Source organism: Ictalurus punctatus, chromosome 23 (assembly GCF_001660625.3).
Source record: "Ictalurus punctatus breed USDA103 chromosome 23, Coco_2.0, whole genome shotgun sequence".
Lineage (NCBI taxonomy): Eukaryota > Metazoa > Chordata > Actinopteri > Siluriformes > Ictaluridae > Ictalurus > Ictalurus punctatus.
The window spans coordinates 9,853,936-9,871,291 of NC_030438.2; the positions used below are offsets into that span (position 1 = coordinate 9,853,936).

General features: G+C 44.1%; 1 protein-coding gene across 9 annotated transcripts in view; it reads left to right on the forward strand.

The window, feature by feature from the left end:
* Positions 1 to 281: 281 nt before the first annotated feature.
* Positions 282 to 17,356, forward strand: part of dip2ca (disco-interacting protein 2 homolog Ca) — a 110,586-nt gene continuing 93,511 nt past the window's right edge. For 7 of the 9 annotated variants that reach the window (XM_053675008.1, XM_053675010.1, XM_053675011.1 and 4 more), the window contains exon 1: positions 283 to 714. In XM_053675008.1, coding sequence (XP_053530983.1) covers positions 636 to 714 — 79 coding nt within the window. In that variant the 5' untranslated portion in view covers positions 283 to 635. Of the gene's footprint in view, positions 715 to 17,356 lie in introns of all 9 variants that reach the window. The other 2 variants (XM_053675009.1, XM_053675014.1) reach the window with 2 other exon arrangements.

The window sequence follows — 17,356 nt, forward strand, 5'->3', positions numbered from 1 at the left end:
TGTCTACGATCTGTCTGACTTTTCATTTCTCTCTAGCTCTCTCTCTCTCCATTTCTCCCTCTCTCTCTCTTTCTCCCCATTTCTCCCTCTCTGCCTCTCTCCATCTCTCTCTCTCTCTCTCTCCATCTCTCTCTCTCTCTCCATCCCTCTCTCTCCATCCATCTCTCCCTCTCCCTCCCTCCCCATCTCTCCCTCCCTCCCCATCTCTCCCTCCCTCCATCTCTCCACCACTCCCCCTCGCTCTCTGTCGCCCCCTCGATGTTACTGGTGAAATAACCGTCTCGAGGCTTTGCGTCACGCGCGAAGGTGACGGTTGAAGAGGCAGGGAGTCGCGAGAGCCACTGACAGTCCACACCGCAGCTCGAGAGCCGTTACAGCGCCGAGTCACGCGCTCCGGTATGGCGGTGTTTCATTAAAGACACACAGAGACACCGCGCCGTCCTTCACCGCCGCTCTGAGCTCTGATTTACACCGGAAACCGAGATTTAATTTAACTGGAGCGCTTATGCGCCGCTGCGGCGGGGAGCGCGAGACACTGGCCTGAGAGAAGAAAGGAGAGAGAGAGAGAGAGAGAGAGAGAGAGAGAGAGAGAGAGAGAGAGAGAGATTGTGGTGTTGAGATAAAACACACGGACAATGGCGGACCGTGATGCTCTGCCGCTTCCTCTGGAGGTGAGGGCGAGACTGGCGGAGCTGGAGCTCGAGCTGTCGGAAGGTAGGTCTCGCGCTATTGTCCTGTTTTTAATTATTATTTTATATTAATGAGGGTGGTGTTGAAAGAGGAGAGACCCCCCAGCCCCACACCCCCCGTGTTCATACTGTCCAGATGTGTTCGGCGCTGCATTTGCGCTGTGATTGCGCAGAGATTGCGCAGAGATTGCGCAGGGATTGCGGAGTGTTTGCGGACTGTTTGCGCTGCTGCATTACTCCGTCACGTCGCGGTGCGTTTTGAGAGAAAAGGCGGCCTGGGGTTTTTCCTGGGGTTTTACTTTCCGTTTCCACCCTCCTGCATTTCTTTGATTCTTTTCACTGCTTCAATAAGAAATTCACACACTTACATTTATTCTGCACACACTCCCGTAATTAAAAACACACGCGCACAGAGAAAAGATTAAATTCCTCCGCGGTTATAATCACTGTAATGATCTGAGTGATGGGTCTGAGTGTCATCTTCCCAATGTCCAAATAAACCGCTTCACCCTGATGTATAAACCTATATTAAAAAAAACCCCTCTGTGTGTGTGTGTGTGTGTGTGTGTGTGTGTGTGTGTGTGCGTGCGCGTGTGTGTGCATTCAGGCCTTCAGTGAGATGTTTCCCAGCCATTTAAGGTGATTTTCAGAGCTGTGGTGTGTCAGAGCTACTGATGTTCTGCACAGATCACAGTATTTCTGTGTTAGGAGTCATTAGTGTATTAACTGATGATCAGCTCTACACACAGGTCGTTTTTTCCATCCAGCAGATTCAGAATGTGTGTTTTTGTATCTTTATGACTCTTACAGAGAGATTTGTGAGTGGAGGTGACGGAGTGTGTGGTGTTTGTGTGGACTGAAGTGGTTTTGTTCCTGATGGTCAGTGAGGTGTGTGAGATTCAGTCCTGAACACTGCTCCAGATGCCTCACACTTCAGCGTGATGATGAATAATGAATCAGACTTTATTCCACTCCGTCACAGCGCTCCACACACTAACGAGCTCTTTATAGTGAGCGTCAGTGTGGAGTGTAAACATCGGCCTGGTGTCTGTTATCCACTGAGTGTTTATTAAGGTGCGGCACATCACTCTGCTCTGTGTTCACACCGTATCCGTATCCACACCCACAAATCCAACAAATCCAACACATCTGAGCAATAAATCCATCTTTAATGACAGATTGAAGTTCAACTGTTTAAGTCCTCTGATGAAACCTCACAGCTTTATTAATGATTAATGCTGCATTCGGATTAACTCAGAAGCGGGAAGTCAGAACTCAGAATGAAGTCATTTTGGAATTCTGTGTGTTCGAGCTACAAATTGGGAAAAACGTGGACACATCCATGTTCATCTTTTGTTAGCGATGAGCTAAGCAGCAGTGTGCTGAGTGATGGATATTTTCCTCACAGCAGTGGAGTGTAGAGTCAGTTATAGATTTAACAGGTGAAATTGTCTGTATTCTGATTGATCTAAAGTTAATACTGGTGTATATACAATGTAACTCATTTAAAGGTAAGAAGTGCCACCGTGTTTTCTGATGATGCTGTGAGCTGCCATGTTGATCTGACATCATTTGCTGATCTCGGGGTTGAGGAAACGTCCTGATTTTTCCAGGACGAACTCGGGATTGAGGGGCGTGGTTTCTGTGATTTTCCTTGTACGAGGTTGGAAATTCTGGGTTACGGGTTTTAGTCCAACACTGCATAATACCACAGCGCTGATAAGTTCTGGATTGTGATTGGTCAGAAGGTGTTGATTAGTTTTCTATAACAACAGCTCTCAAGTGCAGGTTTATATCGTTTCTATAGTAGCAGCTCATTCACAGGGACGTGTACAGGCGACGCTTCACATAAACGGATAAAAATGAAACGTATGTAATTGTTGTTACGGCGAAGTTTTCTGGAAGGAGAAATGTGTTTGTGTAACATGTATGGAAGGAGTCTCCAGTGTCAGTGCTGTGTAACAGTCAGAGGTAAAGCTGTAACTAGGTTTTCCCACATCTTCCTCACAGAGTTTACACTTCTTTACCGTTTCTCACTAACACCACACACTGTGATTATCTTATTAACTTGAAGAGAGAGAATAAAGAGAGAGAATAAAGAGAGAGAATAAAAAGAGAGAATAAAGAGAGAGAGAATAAAGAGAGAGAATAAAGAGAGAGAGAATAGAGAGAGAGAATAAAGAGAGAGAATAAAGAGAGAGAATAAAGAGAGAGAATAAAGAGAGAGAATAAAGAGAGAGAGAATAAAGAGAGAGAATAAAGAGAGAGAGAATAGAGAGAGAGAATAAAGAGAGAGAATAAAGAGAGAGAGAATAAAGAGAGAGAGAATAAAGAGAGAGAATAAAGAGAGAGAGAATAAAGAGAGAGAGAATAAAGAGAGAGGGAATAAAGAGACAGAATAAAGAGAGAGAATAAAGAGAGAGAATAAAGAGAGAGAGAATAAAGAGAGAATAAAGAGAGAATAAAGAGAGAGAATAAAGAGAGAGAGAATAAAGAGAGAATAAAGAGAGGGAATAAAGAGAGAGAGAATAAAGAGAGAATAAAGAGAGGGAATAAAGAGAGAGAATAAAGAGAGAGAGAATAAAGAGAGAATAAAGAGAGAGAGAATAAAGAGAGAATAAAGAGAGAGAGAATAAAGAGAGAATAAAGAGAGAGAATAAAGAGAGAGAGAATAAAGAGAGAATAAAGAGAGGGAATAAAGAGAGAGAATAAAGAGAGAATAAAGAGAGGGAATAAAGAGAGAGAGAATAAAGAGAGAATAAAGAGAGAGAGAATAAAGAGAGAATAAAGAGAGAGAGAAGAAAGAGAGAATAAAGAGAGGGAATAAAGAGAGAGAGAATAAAGAGAGAATAAAGAGAGGGAATAAAGAGAGAGAATAAAGAGAGAATAAAGAGAGGGAATAAAGAGAGAGAGAATAAAGAGAGAATAAAGAGAGAGAATAAAGAGAGAGAGAATAAAGAGAGAATAAAGAGAGAGAGAAGAAAGAGAGAATAAAGAGAGGGAATAAAGAGAGAGAGAATAAAGAGAATAAAGAGAGAGAATAGAGAGAGGGATGGTGAGGGAACGAGTATTTATAGCTGCTAGAATGTAAGTGACAACAGGAACTAACTCGGTTTAAACAACTTTAAATGTAACTATAAAAGGATAAAAAGTATGCATAAAACACTTGTGGATTTGCTGTTATGAGAAATGAATAATGAATTTTGTGGATCATCTGATATTGAATGTCTGTGTGATGAGAATATTTAGTGAGAAATGTCCGGTCTGTCTCTGACCTGATGGTGTTAATGAAGGAAAAGAGGGGAAAAGCTACACTACAAGTTTTCACTCGTTTATCAGCACAATATAAAATCCTTTTGTCACCTCCTGCACCATATCTGAGATCATATCTGTGACATCACTTCCTGTACTGGCATATCATGACATCAACAACAGAGCTATGTCCTGATTTCCACATCATGAGATATGATGACACAGTGCTAATGCCTCACTGCTGATCCTGATCTTTACCTTTACGAGGACAGAGCATCTGCAGGAACGAATTCTGCTCACGGACGAGGTGGACATGTTTGTTTTGGGAAACACATACCGTCTGCACAGTGAGATTATTGTGGGTCTGGAGGCTCGTTTAGGAGACTGTGAGCATGTGTCAGGATCCTGGTGTGTGTGTGTGTGTGTGTTACAGTAGGTGGAGGTGGTGTGTGTTGAGGCCCGGTACAGGGCTGGAGATCATTGCTTTGAAATTCCTGCAACTTTTTTTATTTGTTTCTCTAAACGCAGCCACATCTGGCTTCATTTTACATCCTGCAGTCCTCAGGCATGTGGAGCTCCAACACACAGCGCAGTTAACCCCTTCCTCTCCGAGTTACACATCACACGCTTCATCACACTGACGATGGAGCACCTGTTACAGTAAACACACACACACACACACACACACACACACACAGAAGCTGGTCATGATGTTTGTGCAGTTTGAGTGTTACTCTGTGTTTTATTAAAGTGGAAGTGTTTTCTGGGTTAGGATGATAATCAGCTGGTGTAGCTCCTGACTTTGTGATGGCTGTGTTGGAGAACTGGACTTTCTCCTCTCACACCTGTGTACTGAGCAGCTCTGAGTTCCAGAGTGTGAGTGTAAAACTGAAATGGAGAACCGTGATCACTGTTTCACATTTCACATTTCAACGTTTGTTAAAATACAACAAATTACACTTTCACATTCAGTAAAATCTTTTTGTTTAGCTGGAAATGATATATAAATAATATAATGATATTTTTATCAAATAGTTTTGATAACACTTTATATAAATTTACATTTCTGTTAAACAATGCAGTCTTATTTATGTACCTGTGATGACTAAATGTTCTGTAATGACATTCTGTAGGTCCAGTTCACTGTGGAACCCTTGTGAGAGAACATGTTATTAATCATCAGGGGTTAGTGTGTTGGTGTGTTATTCAGGGGTTAGTGTGTTATTCAGGGGTTAGTGTGTTGGTGTGTTATTAGGGGATTAGTGTGTTGGTGTGTTATTCAGGGGTTAGTGTGTTATTCAGGGGTTAGTGTGTTGGTGTGTTATTCAGGGGTTAGTGTGTTATTCAGGGGTTAGTGTGTTGGCGTGCTATTCAGGGGTTAGTGTGTTGGTGTGTTATTCAGGGGTTAGTGTGTTATTCAGGGGTTAGTGTGTTGGTGTGCTATTCAGGGGTTAGTGTGTTATTCGGGGGTTAGTGTGTTGGTGTGTTATTCGGGGGTTAGTGTGTTATTCAGGGGTTAGTGTGTTATTCAGGGGTTAGTGTGTTGATGTGTTATTCAGGGGTTAGTGTGTTATTCAGGGGTTAATGTGTTGGGCTGTTATTCAGGGGTTAGTGTGTTATTCAGGGGTTAGTGTGTTGGTGTGTTATTCGGGGGTTAGTGTGTTATTCGGGGGTTAGTGTGTTGGTGTGTTATTCGGGGGTTAGTGTGTTATTCAGGGGTTAGTGTGTTATTCAGGGGTTAGTGTGTTGGTGTGTTATTCAGGGGTTAGTGTGTTATTCAGGGGTTAGTGTGTTGGTGTTTTATTCGGGGGTTAGTGTGTTATTCAGGGGTTAGTGTGTTGGTGTGTTATTCGGGGGTTAGTGTGTTGGTGTGTTATTCAGGGGTTAGTGTGTTATTCAGGGGTTAGTGTGTTGGTGTGTTATTCGGGGGGTTAGTGTGTAGGTGTGTTATTCGGGGGGTTAGTGTGTTATTCGGGGGTTAGTGTGTTGGTGTGTTATTCAGGGGTTAGTGTGTTGGTGTGTTATTAGGGGGTTAGTGTGTTGGTGTGTTATTCAGGGGTTAGTGTGTTATTCCGGGGTTAGTGTGTTGGTGTGTTATTCAGGGGTTAGTGTGTTATTCAGGGGTTAGTGTGTTGGTGTGTTATTCAGGGGTTAGTGTGTTATTCAGGGGTTAGTGTGTTGGTGTGTTATTCGGGGGTTAGTGTGTTGGTGTTTTATTCGGGGGTTAGTGTGTTGGTGTGTTATTCAGGGTTTAGTGTGTTATTCGGGGGTTAGTGTGTTGGTGTGTTATTCGGGGGTTAGTGTGTTGGTGTGTTATTCGGGGGTTAGTGTGTTGGTGTGTTTTTTGTGGGTTAGTGTGTTGGTGTGTTATTCAGGGGTTAGTGTGTTATTCGGGGGTTAGTGTGTTGGTGTGTTATTCGGGGGGTTAGTGTGTTATTCGGGGGTTAGTGTGTTGGTGTGTTATTAGCGGGTTAGTGTGTTATTCGGGGGTTAGTGTGTTGGTGTGTTATTCAGGGGTTAGTGTGTTATTCAGGGGTTAGTGTGTTGGTGTGTTATTCGGGGGGTTAGTGTGTTGGTGTGTTATTCGGGGGTTAGTGTGTTAGTGTGTTATTCAGGGGTTAGTGTGTTGGTGTGTTATTCAGGGGTTAGTGTGTTATTCAGGGGTTAGTGTGTTGGTGTGTTATTCAGGGGTTAGTGTGTTATTCAGGGGTTAGTGTGTTGGTGTGTTATTCGGGGGTTAGTGTGTTGGTGTGTTATTCGGGGGTTAGTGTGTTATTAGGGGGTTATTGCGTTGGTGTGTTATTCAGGGGTTAGTGTGTTGGTGTGTTTTTTGTGGGTTAGTGTGTTGGTGTGTTATTCGGGGTTAGTGTGTTGGTATGTTATTCGGGGGGTTAGTGTGTTATTCGGGGGTTAGTGTGTTGGTGTGTTATTCAGGGGTTAGTGTGTTGGTGTGTTATTCGGTTGTTAGTGTGTTGGTGTGTTATTCAGGGGTTAGTGTGTTGGTGTGTTATTCAGGGGTTAGAGTGTTATTCAGGGGTTAGTGTGTTGGTGTGTTATTCGGGGGGTTAGTGTGTTGGTGTGTTATTCAGGGGTTAGTGTGTTGGTGTGTTATTCGGGGGTTAGTGTGTTATTCAGGGGTTAGTGTGTTGGTGTGTTATTCGGGGGGTTAGTGTGTTGGTGTGTTATTCGGGGGTTAGTGTGTTGGTGTGTTATTCAGGGGTTAGTGTGTTGGTGTGTTATTCAGGGGTTAGTGTGTTGGTGTGTTATTCGGGGGGTTAGTGTGTTGGTGTGTTATTCAGGGGTTAGTGTGTTGGTGTGTTATTCAGGGGTTAGTGTGTTGGTGTGTTATTCGGGGGGTTAGTGTGTTATTCGGGGGTTAGTGTGTTGGTGTGTTATTCAGGGGTTAGTGTGTTGGTGTGTTATTCGGGGGTTAGTGTGTTGGTGTGTTATTCAGGGGTTAGTGTGTTATTCAGGGGTTAGTGTGTTATTCAGGGGTTAGTGTGTTGGTGTGTTATTCGGGGGTGAATGTGTTGGTGTTTTATTCGGGGGTTAGTGTGTTGGTGTGTTATTCAGGGTTTAGTGTGTTATTCGGGGGTTAGTGTGTTGGTGTGTTATTCGGGGGTTAGTGTGTTGGTGTGTTATTCGGGGGTTAGTGTGTTGGTGTGTTATTCGGGGGTTAGTGTGTTGGTGTGTTTTTTGTGGGTTAGTGTGTTGGTGTGTTATTCGGGGAGTTAGTGTGTTGGTGTGTTATTCGGGGGGTTAGTGTGTTATTCGGGGGTTAGTGTGTTGGTGTGTTATTCGGGGGGTTAGTGTGTTATTCGGGGGTTAGTGTGTTGGTGTGTTATTAGCGGGTTAGTGTGTTATTCGGGGGTTAGTGTGTTGGTGTGTTATTCTGGGGTTAGTGTGTTGGTGTGTTATTCAGGGGTTAGTGTGTTGGTGTGTTATTCGGGGGGTTAGTGTGTTGGTGTGTTATTCGGGGGTTAGTGTGTTGGTGTGTTATTCAGGGGTTAGTGTGTTATTCAGGGGTTAGTGTGTTGGTGTGTTATTCAGGGGTTAGTGTGTTATTCAGGGGTTAGTGTGTTGGTGTGTTATTCAGGGGTTAGTGTGTTATTCAGGGGTTAGTGTGTTGGTGTGTTATTCGGGGGTTAGTGTGTTGGTGTGTTATTAGGGGGTTAGTGTGTTATTAGGGGGTTATTGCGTTGGTGTGTTATTCAGGGGTTAGTGTGTTATTAGGGGGTTAGTGTGTTGGTGTGTTATTCGGGGGGTTAGTGTGTTGGTGTGTTATTCGGGGTTAGTGTGTTGGTATGTTATTCGGGGGGTTAGTGTGTTATTCGGGGGTTAGTGTGTTGGTGTGTTATTCAGGGGTTAGTGTGTTGGTGTGTTATTCGGTTGTTAGTGTGTTGGTGTGTTATTCAGGGGTTAGTGTGTTGGTGTGTTATTCAGGGGTTAGTGTGTTATTCAGGGGTTAGTGTGTTGGTGTGTTATTCGGGGGGTTAGTGTGTTGGTGTGTTATTCGGGGGTTAGTGTGTTGGTGTGTTATTCAGGGGTTAGTGTGTTGGTGTGTTATTCAGGGGTTAGTGTGTTATTCAGGGGTTAGTGTGTTGGTGTGTTATTCGGGGGGTTAGTGTGTTGGTATGTTATTCAGGGGTTAGTGTGTTGGTGTGTTATTCAGGGGTTAGTGTGTTATTCAGGGGTTAGTGTGTTGGTGTGTTATTCAGGGGTTCGTGTGTTATTCAGGGGTTAGTGTGTTGGTGTGTTATTCAGGGGTTAGTGTGTTGGTGTGTTATTCGGGGGTTAGTGTGTTGGTGTGTTATTCGGGGGGTTAGTGTGTTGGTGTGTTATTCGGGGGGTTAGCGTGTTGGTGTGTTATTCGGGGGTTAGTGTGTTGGTGTGTTATTCAGGGGTTAGTGTGTTATTCAGGGGTTAGTGTGTTGGTGTGTTATTCGGGGGTTAGTGTGTTGGTGGGTTATTCGGGGGTTAGTGTGTTGATGTGTTATTCAGGGGGTTAGTGTGTTGGTGTGTTATTCAGGGGGTTAGTGTGTTATTCGGGGGGTTAGTGTGTTGGTGTGTTATTCAGGGGTTAGTGTGTTGGTGTGTTATTCGGGGGTTAGTGTGTTATTCAGGGGTTAGTGTGTTGGTGTGTTATTCGGGGGTTAGTGTGTTGGTGGGTTATTCGGGGGTTAGTGTGTTGGTGTGTTATTAGGGGGTTAGTGTGTTGGTGTGTTATTCGGGGGTTAGTGTGTTGGTGTGTTATTCAGGGGGTTAGTGTGTTATTCGGTGGGTTAGTGTGTTAGTGTGTTATTCAGGGGTTAGTGTGTTGGTGTGTTATTCGGGGGTTAGTGTGTTATTCAGGGGTTAGTGTGTTGGTGTGTTATTCGGGGGTTAGTGTGTTGGTGGGTTATTCGGGGGTTAGTGTGTTGGTGTGTTATTCGGGGGTTAGTGTGTTGGTGTGTTATTCGGGGGTTAGTGTGTTGGTGTGTTATTCAGGGGGTTAGTGTGTTATTCGGGGGTTAGTGTGTTATTCAGGGGTTAGTGTGTTGGTGTGTTATTCGGGGGTTAGTGTGTTGGTGGGTTATTCGGGGGTTAGTGTGTTGGTGTGTTATTAGGGGGTTAGTGTGTTGGTGTGTTATTCGGGGGTTAGTGTGTTGGTGTGTTATTCAGGGGTTAGTGTGTTGGTGTGTTATTCGTGGGTTAGTGTGTTGGTGTGTTATTCAGGGGTAGTGTGTTATTCAGGGGTTAGTGTGTTGGTGTGTTATTCAGGGGTTAGTGTGTTATTCAGGGGTTAGTGTGTTGGTGTGTTATTCAGGGGTTAGTGTGTTGATGTGTTATTCGGGGGTTAGTGTGTTGGTGTGTTATTAGGGGGTTAGTGTGTTGGTGTGTTATTCGGGGGTTAGTGTGTTGGTGTGTTATTCAGGGGTTAGTGTGTTGGTGTGTTATTCAGGGGTTAGTGTGTTATTCAGGGGTTAGTGTGTTGGTGTGTTATTCAGGGGTTAGTGTGTTATTCAGGGGTTAGTGTGTTGGTGTGTTATTCAGGGTGTTAGTGTGTTATTCAGGGGTTAGTGTGTTGGTGTGTTATTCGGGGGGTTAGTGTGTTATTCGGTGGGTTAGTGTGTTAGTGTGTTATTCAGGGGTTAGTGTGTTGGTGTGTTATTCGGGGGTTAGTGTGTTATTCAGGGGTTAGTGTGTTGGTGTGTTATTCGGGGGTTAGTGTGTTGGTGGGTTATTCGGGGGTTAGTGTGTTGGTGTGTTATTCGGGGGTTAGTGTGTTGGTGTGTTATTCGGGGGTTAGTGTGTTGGTGTGTTATTCAGGGGGTTAGTGTGTTATTCGGGGGTTAGTGTGTTATTCAGGGGTTAGTGTGTTGGTGTGTTATTCGGGGGTTAGTGTGTTGGTGGGTTATTCGGGGGTTAGTGTGTTGGTGTGTTATTAGGGGGTTAGTGTGTTGGTGTGTTATTCGGGGGTTAGTGTGTTGGTGTGTTATTCAGGGGTTAGTGTGTTGGTGTGTTATTCGTGGGTTAGTGTGTTGGTGTGTTATTCAGGGGTAGTGTGTTATTCAGGGGTTAGTGTGTTGGTGTGTTATTCAGGGGTTAGTGTGTTATTCAGGGGTTAGTGTGTTGGTGTGTTATTCAGGGGTTAGTGTGTTATTCAGGGGTTAGTGTGTTGGTGTGTTATTCAGGGGTTAGTGTGTTATTCAGGGCTTAGTGTGTTGGTGTGTTTTTCGGGGGTTAGTGTGTTTGTGTGTTATTCGGGGGTTAGTGTGTTGGTGTGTTATTCAGGGGTTAGTGTGTTGATGTGTTATTCGGGGGTTAGTGTGTTGGTGTGTTATTAGGGGGTTAGTGTGTTGGTGTGTTATTCGGGGGTTAGTGTGTTGGTGTGTTATTCGGGGGTTAGTGTGTTGGTGTGTTATTCAGGGGTTATTGTGTTGGTGTGTTTTTCGGGGGGTTAGTGTGTTGGTGTGTTATTCAGGGGTTAGTGTGTTGGTGTGTTATTCAGGGGTTAGTGTGTTATTCAGGTGTTGGTGTGTTATTCGGGGGTTAGTGTGTTGGTGTGTTATTCGGGGGTTAGTGTGTTGGTGTGTTATTCGGGGGTTAGTCTGTTGGTGTGTTATTCGGGGGTTAGTGTGTTATTCGGGGGTTAGTGTGTTGGTGTGTTATTCGGGGGTTAGTGTGTTGGTGTGTTATTCGGGGGTTAGTGTGTTGGTGTGTTTTTTGTGGGTTAGTGTGTTGGTGTGTTATTCGGGGAGTTAGTGTGTTGGTGTGTTATTCGGGGGGTTAGTGTGTTGGTGTGTTATTCGGGGGGTTAGTGTGTTGGTGTGTTATTCGGGGGGTTAGTGTGTTGGTGTGTTATTCTGGGGTTAGTGTGTTGGTGTGTTATTCAGGGGTTAGTGTGTTATTCAGGGGTTAGTGTGTTGGTGTGTTTTTCGGGGGTTAGTGTGTTGGTGTGTTATTCAGGGGTTAGTGTGTTGGTGTGTTATTCGGGGGGTTAGTGTGTTATTCGGGGGTTAGTGTGTTGGTGTGTTATTCAGGGGTTAGTGTGTTGGTGTGTTATTAGGGGATTAGTGTGTTGGTGTGTTATTCGGGGGTTAGTGTGTTATTCGGGGGGGTTAGTGTGTTGGTTTGTTATTCGGGGGTTAGTGTGTTATTCAGGGGTTAGTGTGTTGGTGTGTTATTCAGGGGTTAGTGTGTTATTCAGGGGTTAGTGTGTTGGTGTGTTATTCGGGGGTTAGTGTGTTGGTGTGTTATTCGGGGGTTAGTGTGTTATTAGGGGGTTATTGTGTTGGTGTGTTATTCGGGGGTTAGTGTGTTGGTGTGTTATTCGGGGGGTTAGTGTGTTGGTGTGTTATTCGGGGTTAGTGTGTTATTCAGGGGTTAGTGTGTTGGTGTGTTATTCGGGGGTTAGTGTGTTGGTGTGTTATTCAGGGGTTAGTGTGTTGGTGTGTTATTCAAGGGTTAGTGTGTTGGTGTGTTATTCAGGGGTTAGTGTGTTATTCAGGGGTTATTGTGTTGGTGTGTTATTCGGGGGTTAGTGTGTTATTCAGGGGTTAGTGTGTTGGTGTGTTATTCGGGGGTTAGTGTGTTGGTGTGTTATTTGGGGGTTAATGTGTTGGTGTGTTATTCGGCGGGTTAGTGTGTTATTTCGGCCGTTAGTGTGTTGGTGTGTTATTCAGGGGTTAGTGTGTTATTCAGGCGTTAGTGTGTTGGTGTGTTATTCGGGGGTTAGTGTGTTGGTGTGTTATTAGGGGGTTAGTGTGTTATTCAGGGGTTAGTGTGTTGGTGTGTTATTCAGGGGTTAGTGTGTTGGTGTGTTATTCGGGGGTTAGTGTGTTGGTGTGTTATTAGGGGGTTAGTGTGTTGGTGTGTTATTCGGGGGTTATTGTGTTGGTGTGTTATTCGGGGGTTAGTGTGTTGGTGTGTTATTCGGGGGTTAGTGTGTTGGTGTGTTATTCGGGGGGTTAGTGTGTTGGTGTGTTATTCGGGGGGTTAGTGTGTTGGTGTGTTATTCGGGGGTTAGTGTGTTGGTGTGTTATTCAGGGGTTAGTGTGTTGGTGTGTTATTCAGGGGTTAGTGTGTTATTCAGGGGTTAGTGTGTTGGTGTGTTATTCGGGGGTTAGTGTGTTGGTGTGTTATTCGGGGGTTAGTGTGTTGGTGTGTTATTCGGGGGTTAGTGTGTTGGTGTGTTATTCGGGGGGTTAGTGTGTTGGTGTGTTATTCGGGGGGTTAGTGTGTTGGTGTGTTATTCGGGGGTTAGTGTGTTGGTGTGTTATTCAGGGGTTAGTGTGTTGGTTTGTTATTCAGCGGTTAGTGTGTTGGTGTGTTGTTCGGGGGTTAGTGTGTTGGTGTGTTATTCGCGGGTTAGTGTGTTATTCGGGGGTTAGTGTGTTATTCAGGGGTTAGTGTGTTGGTGTGTTATTCCGGGGGTTAGTGTGTTGGTGTGTTATTCGGGGGTTAGTGTGTTGGTGTGTTATTCCGGGGTTAGTGTGTTATTTGGCGGGTTAGTGTGTTATTCAGGGGTTAGTGTGTTGGTGTGTTATTCGGGGAGTTAGTGTGTTATTCAGGGGTTAGTGTGTTGGTGAGTTATTCGGGGGGTTAGTGTGTTGGTGTGTTATTCGGGGTTAGTGTGTTATTCAGGGGTTAGTGTGTTGGTGTGTTATTCGGGGGTTAGTGTGTTGGTGTGTTATTCAGGGGTTAGTGTGTTGGTGTGTTATTCAAGGGTTAGTGTGTTGGTGTGTTATTCAGGGGTTAGTGTGTTATTCAGGGGTTATTGTGTTGGTGTGTTATTCGGGGGTTAGTGTGTTATTCAGGGGTTAGTGTGTTGGTGTGTTATTCGGGGGTTAGTGTGTTGGTGTGTTATTTGGGGGTTAATGTGTTGGTGTGTTATTCGGCGGGTTAGTGTGTTATTTCGGCCGTTAGTGTGTTGGTGTGTTATTCAGGGGTTAGTGTGTTATTCAGGCGTTAGTGTGTTGGTGTGTTATTCGGGGGTTAGTGTGTTGGTGTGTTATTAGGGGGTTAGTGTGTTATTCAGGGGTTAGTGTGTTGGTGTGTTATTCAGGGGTTAGTGTGTTGGTGTGTTATTCGGGGGTTAGTGTGTTGGTGTGTTATTAGGGGGTTAGTGTGTTGGTGTGTTATTCGGGGGTTATTGTGTTGGTGTGTTATTCGGGGGGTTAGTGTGTTGGTGTGTTATTCGGGGGTTAGAGTGTTGGTGTGTTATTCGGGGGGTTAGTGTGTTGGTGTGTTATTTGGGCCGTTGGTGTGTTGGTGTGTTATTCGTGGGTTAGTGTGTTGGTGTGTTATTCGGGGGTTAGTGTGTTGGTGTGTTATTCGGGGGTTATTGTGTTGGTGTGTTATTCGGGGGTTAGTGTGTTGGTGTGTTATTCGGGGGTTAGTGTGTTGGTGTGTTATTCGGGGGTTAGTGTGTTGGTGTGTTATTCGGGGGTTAGTGTGTTATTGTGTTATTCGGGGGGTTAGTGTGTTGGTGTGTTATTCGGGGGGTTAGTGTGTTGGTGTGTTATTCGGGGGTTAGTGTGTTGGTGTGTTATTCAGGGGTTAGTGTGTTGGTTTGTTATTCAGCGGTTAGTGTGTTGGTGTGTTGTTCGGGGGTTAGTGTGTTGGTGTGTTATTCGCGGGTTAGTGTGTTATTCGGGGGTTAGTGTGTTATTCAGGGGTTAGTGTGTTGGTGTGTTATTCCGGGGGTTAGTGTGTTGGTGTGTTATTCGGGGGTTAGTGTGTTGGTGTGTTATTCCGGGGTTAGTGTGTTATTTGGCGGGTTAGTGTGTTATTCAGGGGTTAGTGTGTTGGTGTGTTATTCGGGGAGTTAGTGTGTTATTCAGGGGTTAGTGTGTTGGTGAGTTATTCGGGGGGTTAGTGTGTTGGTGTGTTATTCGGGGTTAGTGTGTTATTCAGGGGTTAGTGTGTTGGTGTGTTATTCGGGGGTTAGTGTGTTGGTGTGTTATTCAGAGGTTAGTGTGTTGGTGTGTTATTCAAGGGTTAGTGTGTTGGTGTGTTATTCAGGGGTTAGTGTGTTATTCAGGGGTTATTGTGTTGGTGTGTTATTCGGGGGTTAGTGTGTTATTCAGGGGTTAGTGTGTTGGTGTGTTATTCGGGGGTTAGTGTGTTGGTGTGTTATTTGGGGGTTAATGTGTTGGTGTGTTATTCGGCGGGTTAGTGTGTTATTTCGGCCGTTAGTGTGTTGGTGTGTTATTCAGGGGTTAGTGTGTTATTCAGGCGTTAGTGTGTTGGTGTGTTATTCGGGGGTTAGTGTGTTGGTGTGTTATTAGGGGGTTAGTGTGTTATTCAGGGGTTAGTGTGTTGGTGTGTTATTCAGGGGTTAGTGTGTTGGTGTGTTATTCGGGGGTTAGTGTGTTGGTGTGTTATTAGGGGGTTAGTGTGTTGGTGTGTTATTCGGGGGTTATTGTGTTGGTGTGTTATTCGGGGGGTTAGTGTGTTGGTGTGTTATTCGGGGGTTAGAGTGTTGGTGTGTTATTCGGGGGGTTAGTGTGTTGGTGTGTTATTTGGGCCGTTGGTGTGTTGGTGTGTTATTCGTGGGTTAGTGTGTTGGTGTGTTATTCGGGGGGTTAGTGTGTTGGTGTGTTATTTGGGCCGTTGGTGTGTTGGTGTGTTATTCGTGGGTTAGTGTGTTGGTGTGTTATTCGGGGGTTAGTGTGTTGGTGTGTTATTCGGGGGTTATTGTGTTGGTGTGTTATTCGGGGGTTAGTGTGTTGGTGTGTTATTCGGGGGATTAGTGTGTTGGTGTGTTATTCGGGGGGTTAGTGTTGGTGTGTTATTTGCGGGTTAGTGTGTTGGTGTGTTATTCGGGGGTTAGTGTGTAGGTTTGTTATTCTCTGTACACTTTGTTTTTGAGGTTGTATTTGTGTTTAGACTTGGACGCAGCGTGGATTATGTGTTACATTGGATTAGATTTATATGCAGCTCTTTAACTGTTGATGTAATTTTGATTTAATTCGATGAGGTTATAATAATTATTCACAGGTTTATTGTGAGGTTCTGATGGATTCATTGTTCTCTAACGAAGACACAATAAAACTTGTTAAGAGAACTCAATGCTGGTTTCATCAGGGATGTGACTCATTTATTGAGTCTGATGTTTATTTCCGGATCCGTCTAATGGAGTCACGCTGTGCTGGTGATCAGAAACGATAAAGATAAAACATCTGAGTTTATTCCTGCTACTGCTTTTAGCACAAACACCTGGATGGAGATCGTGGAGTTCCTGTCTCCGTGTGATCAGAGCGTCGTGCTAACTGATGCGTGGATGTTGGACAGGTTCTGCTCTGAGCGCTGATGTGTTTTGGCGTCTCATTGCTTTGTGCGTCTCGGTGCGTCTCGGGGTCTCGTCACTGCCTCTCACCTCCCTGTCTCAGTGAGGACGAGATCACCACGCTGGTTAAATGCTGAAGCGTGTCGGGTCACACAGGGTCACACTGTCAGCTTGTGTTAGTGCTTTATTCTGTAAAGGGTTCTGTCATACGAGTGCAGTGTGATTTTAGATGTTTTAGATCAGATTCGAGATATTATAAAACCGTTACAATAACAATATACAGAAATCGTTTATTTATTGTAGAGTATTTCTGAGATTGGAAATCTGTTGTAAATGAAATAACAGACTGAACACAATGAACACGCAGTGTTTGTACAGACTTTAGGTTGAGGTTACTTTTGGAGTTCCACAGGGTTCTGTTTTAGGCCCACTGCTCTTTACTTTATATATGCTACCCCTAGGTCAAATTATTCATAAACATGGAATTAGCTTCCACTCTTATGCTGATGATACACAGCTGTATGTTTCAGCGAAGCCAGAGGACAGACAGAAGCTTAGTAAAGTTGAGGATTGTGTAAAGGACATTAGACGTTGGATGTTAATTAACTTCCTTCTATTTAATTCTGATAAAACAGAAATACTTTTATTAGGCCCACGTGTAGCTAGAAGTATTCTTTCTGATCACATGGTTACTCTGGATGGTCTTTCTGTTTCATCATGTGCAGCAGTTAAAGACCTTGGAGTGATTATTGACTCCAGCCTATCATTTGATGCTCATGTAGATAATATTACTAGGATAGCCTTCTTTCATCTCAGAAATATTTCTAAAATAAGAAACATATTGTCACTACATGATGCGGAAATACTAGTTCATGCATTCGTCACCTCTAGATTAGATTACTGTAATGCCATACTGTCTGGATGTTCCAGTAGGAATATAAATAAGCTCCAGTTAGTCCAGAATGCAGCTGCTAGAGTCCTAACTAGAACTAGAAGATACGACCATATCACACCGATATTATCAATACTGCATTGGCTCCCAGTAAAATCTCGCATTAACTATAAAATACTTTTATTAACCTATAAAGCACTAAATGGTCTCGCGCCACAATATCTAAGCGACCTTTTGGTTTTATATGATCCGCCACGCCTACTTAGATCAAAAGATGCAGGCTATCTGACGGTACCTCGAATAGTGAAGGCTACAGCAGGGGGAAGAGCTTTCTCTTATAGAGCCCCACAGTTATGGAACAGTCTTCCTATTAGTGTTCGGGACTCAGACACAGTCTCAGTGTTTAAGTCTAAGCTTAAAACGTATTTGTTTACTCAAGCCTACCCTGACTAGATTCTGTTCTACTACTTCGCAGTCATAATAATCTTTTTTCTCCCTCTCTCCTTTCGCCGAGCCCCACACGAATTTATGGAGATACTAGAGATCCAGATCCTTTCTGCCTCTGGATGGAGCTCAAATCTTCTTTAATTCCAGACTGCTGGGACTACGGCTGCTCTTAACGCCATACAGACTTCATATAAATCCATAATGAACTTTTTCACACTAACTGTTGTTACCCAGATGAGGATGGGTTCCCTTCTGAGTCGGGTTCCTCTCAAGGTTTCTTCCTCTTAAAACATCTTAGGGAGT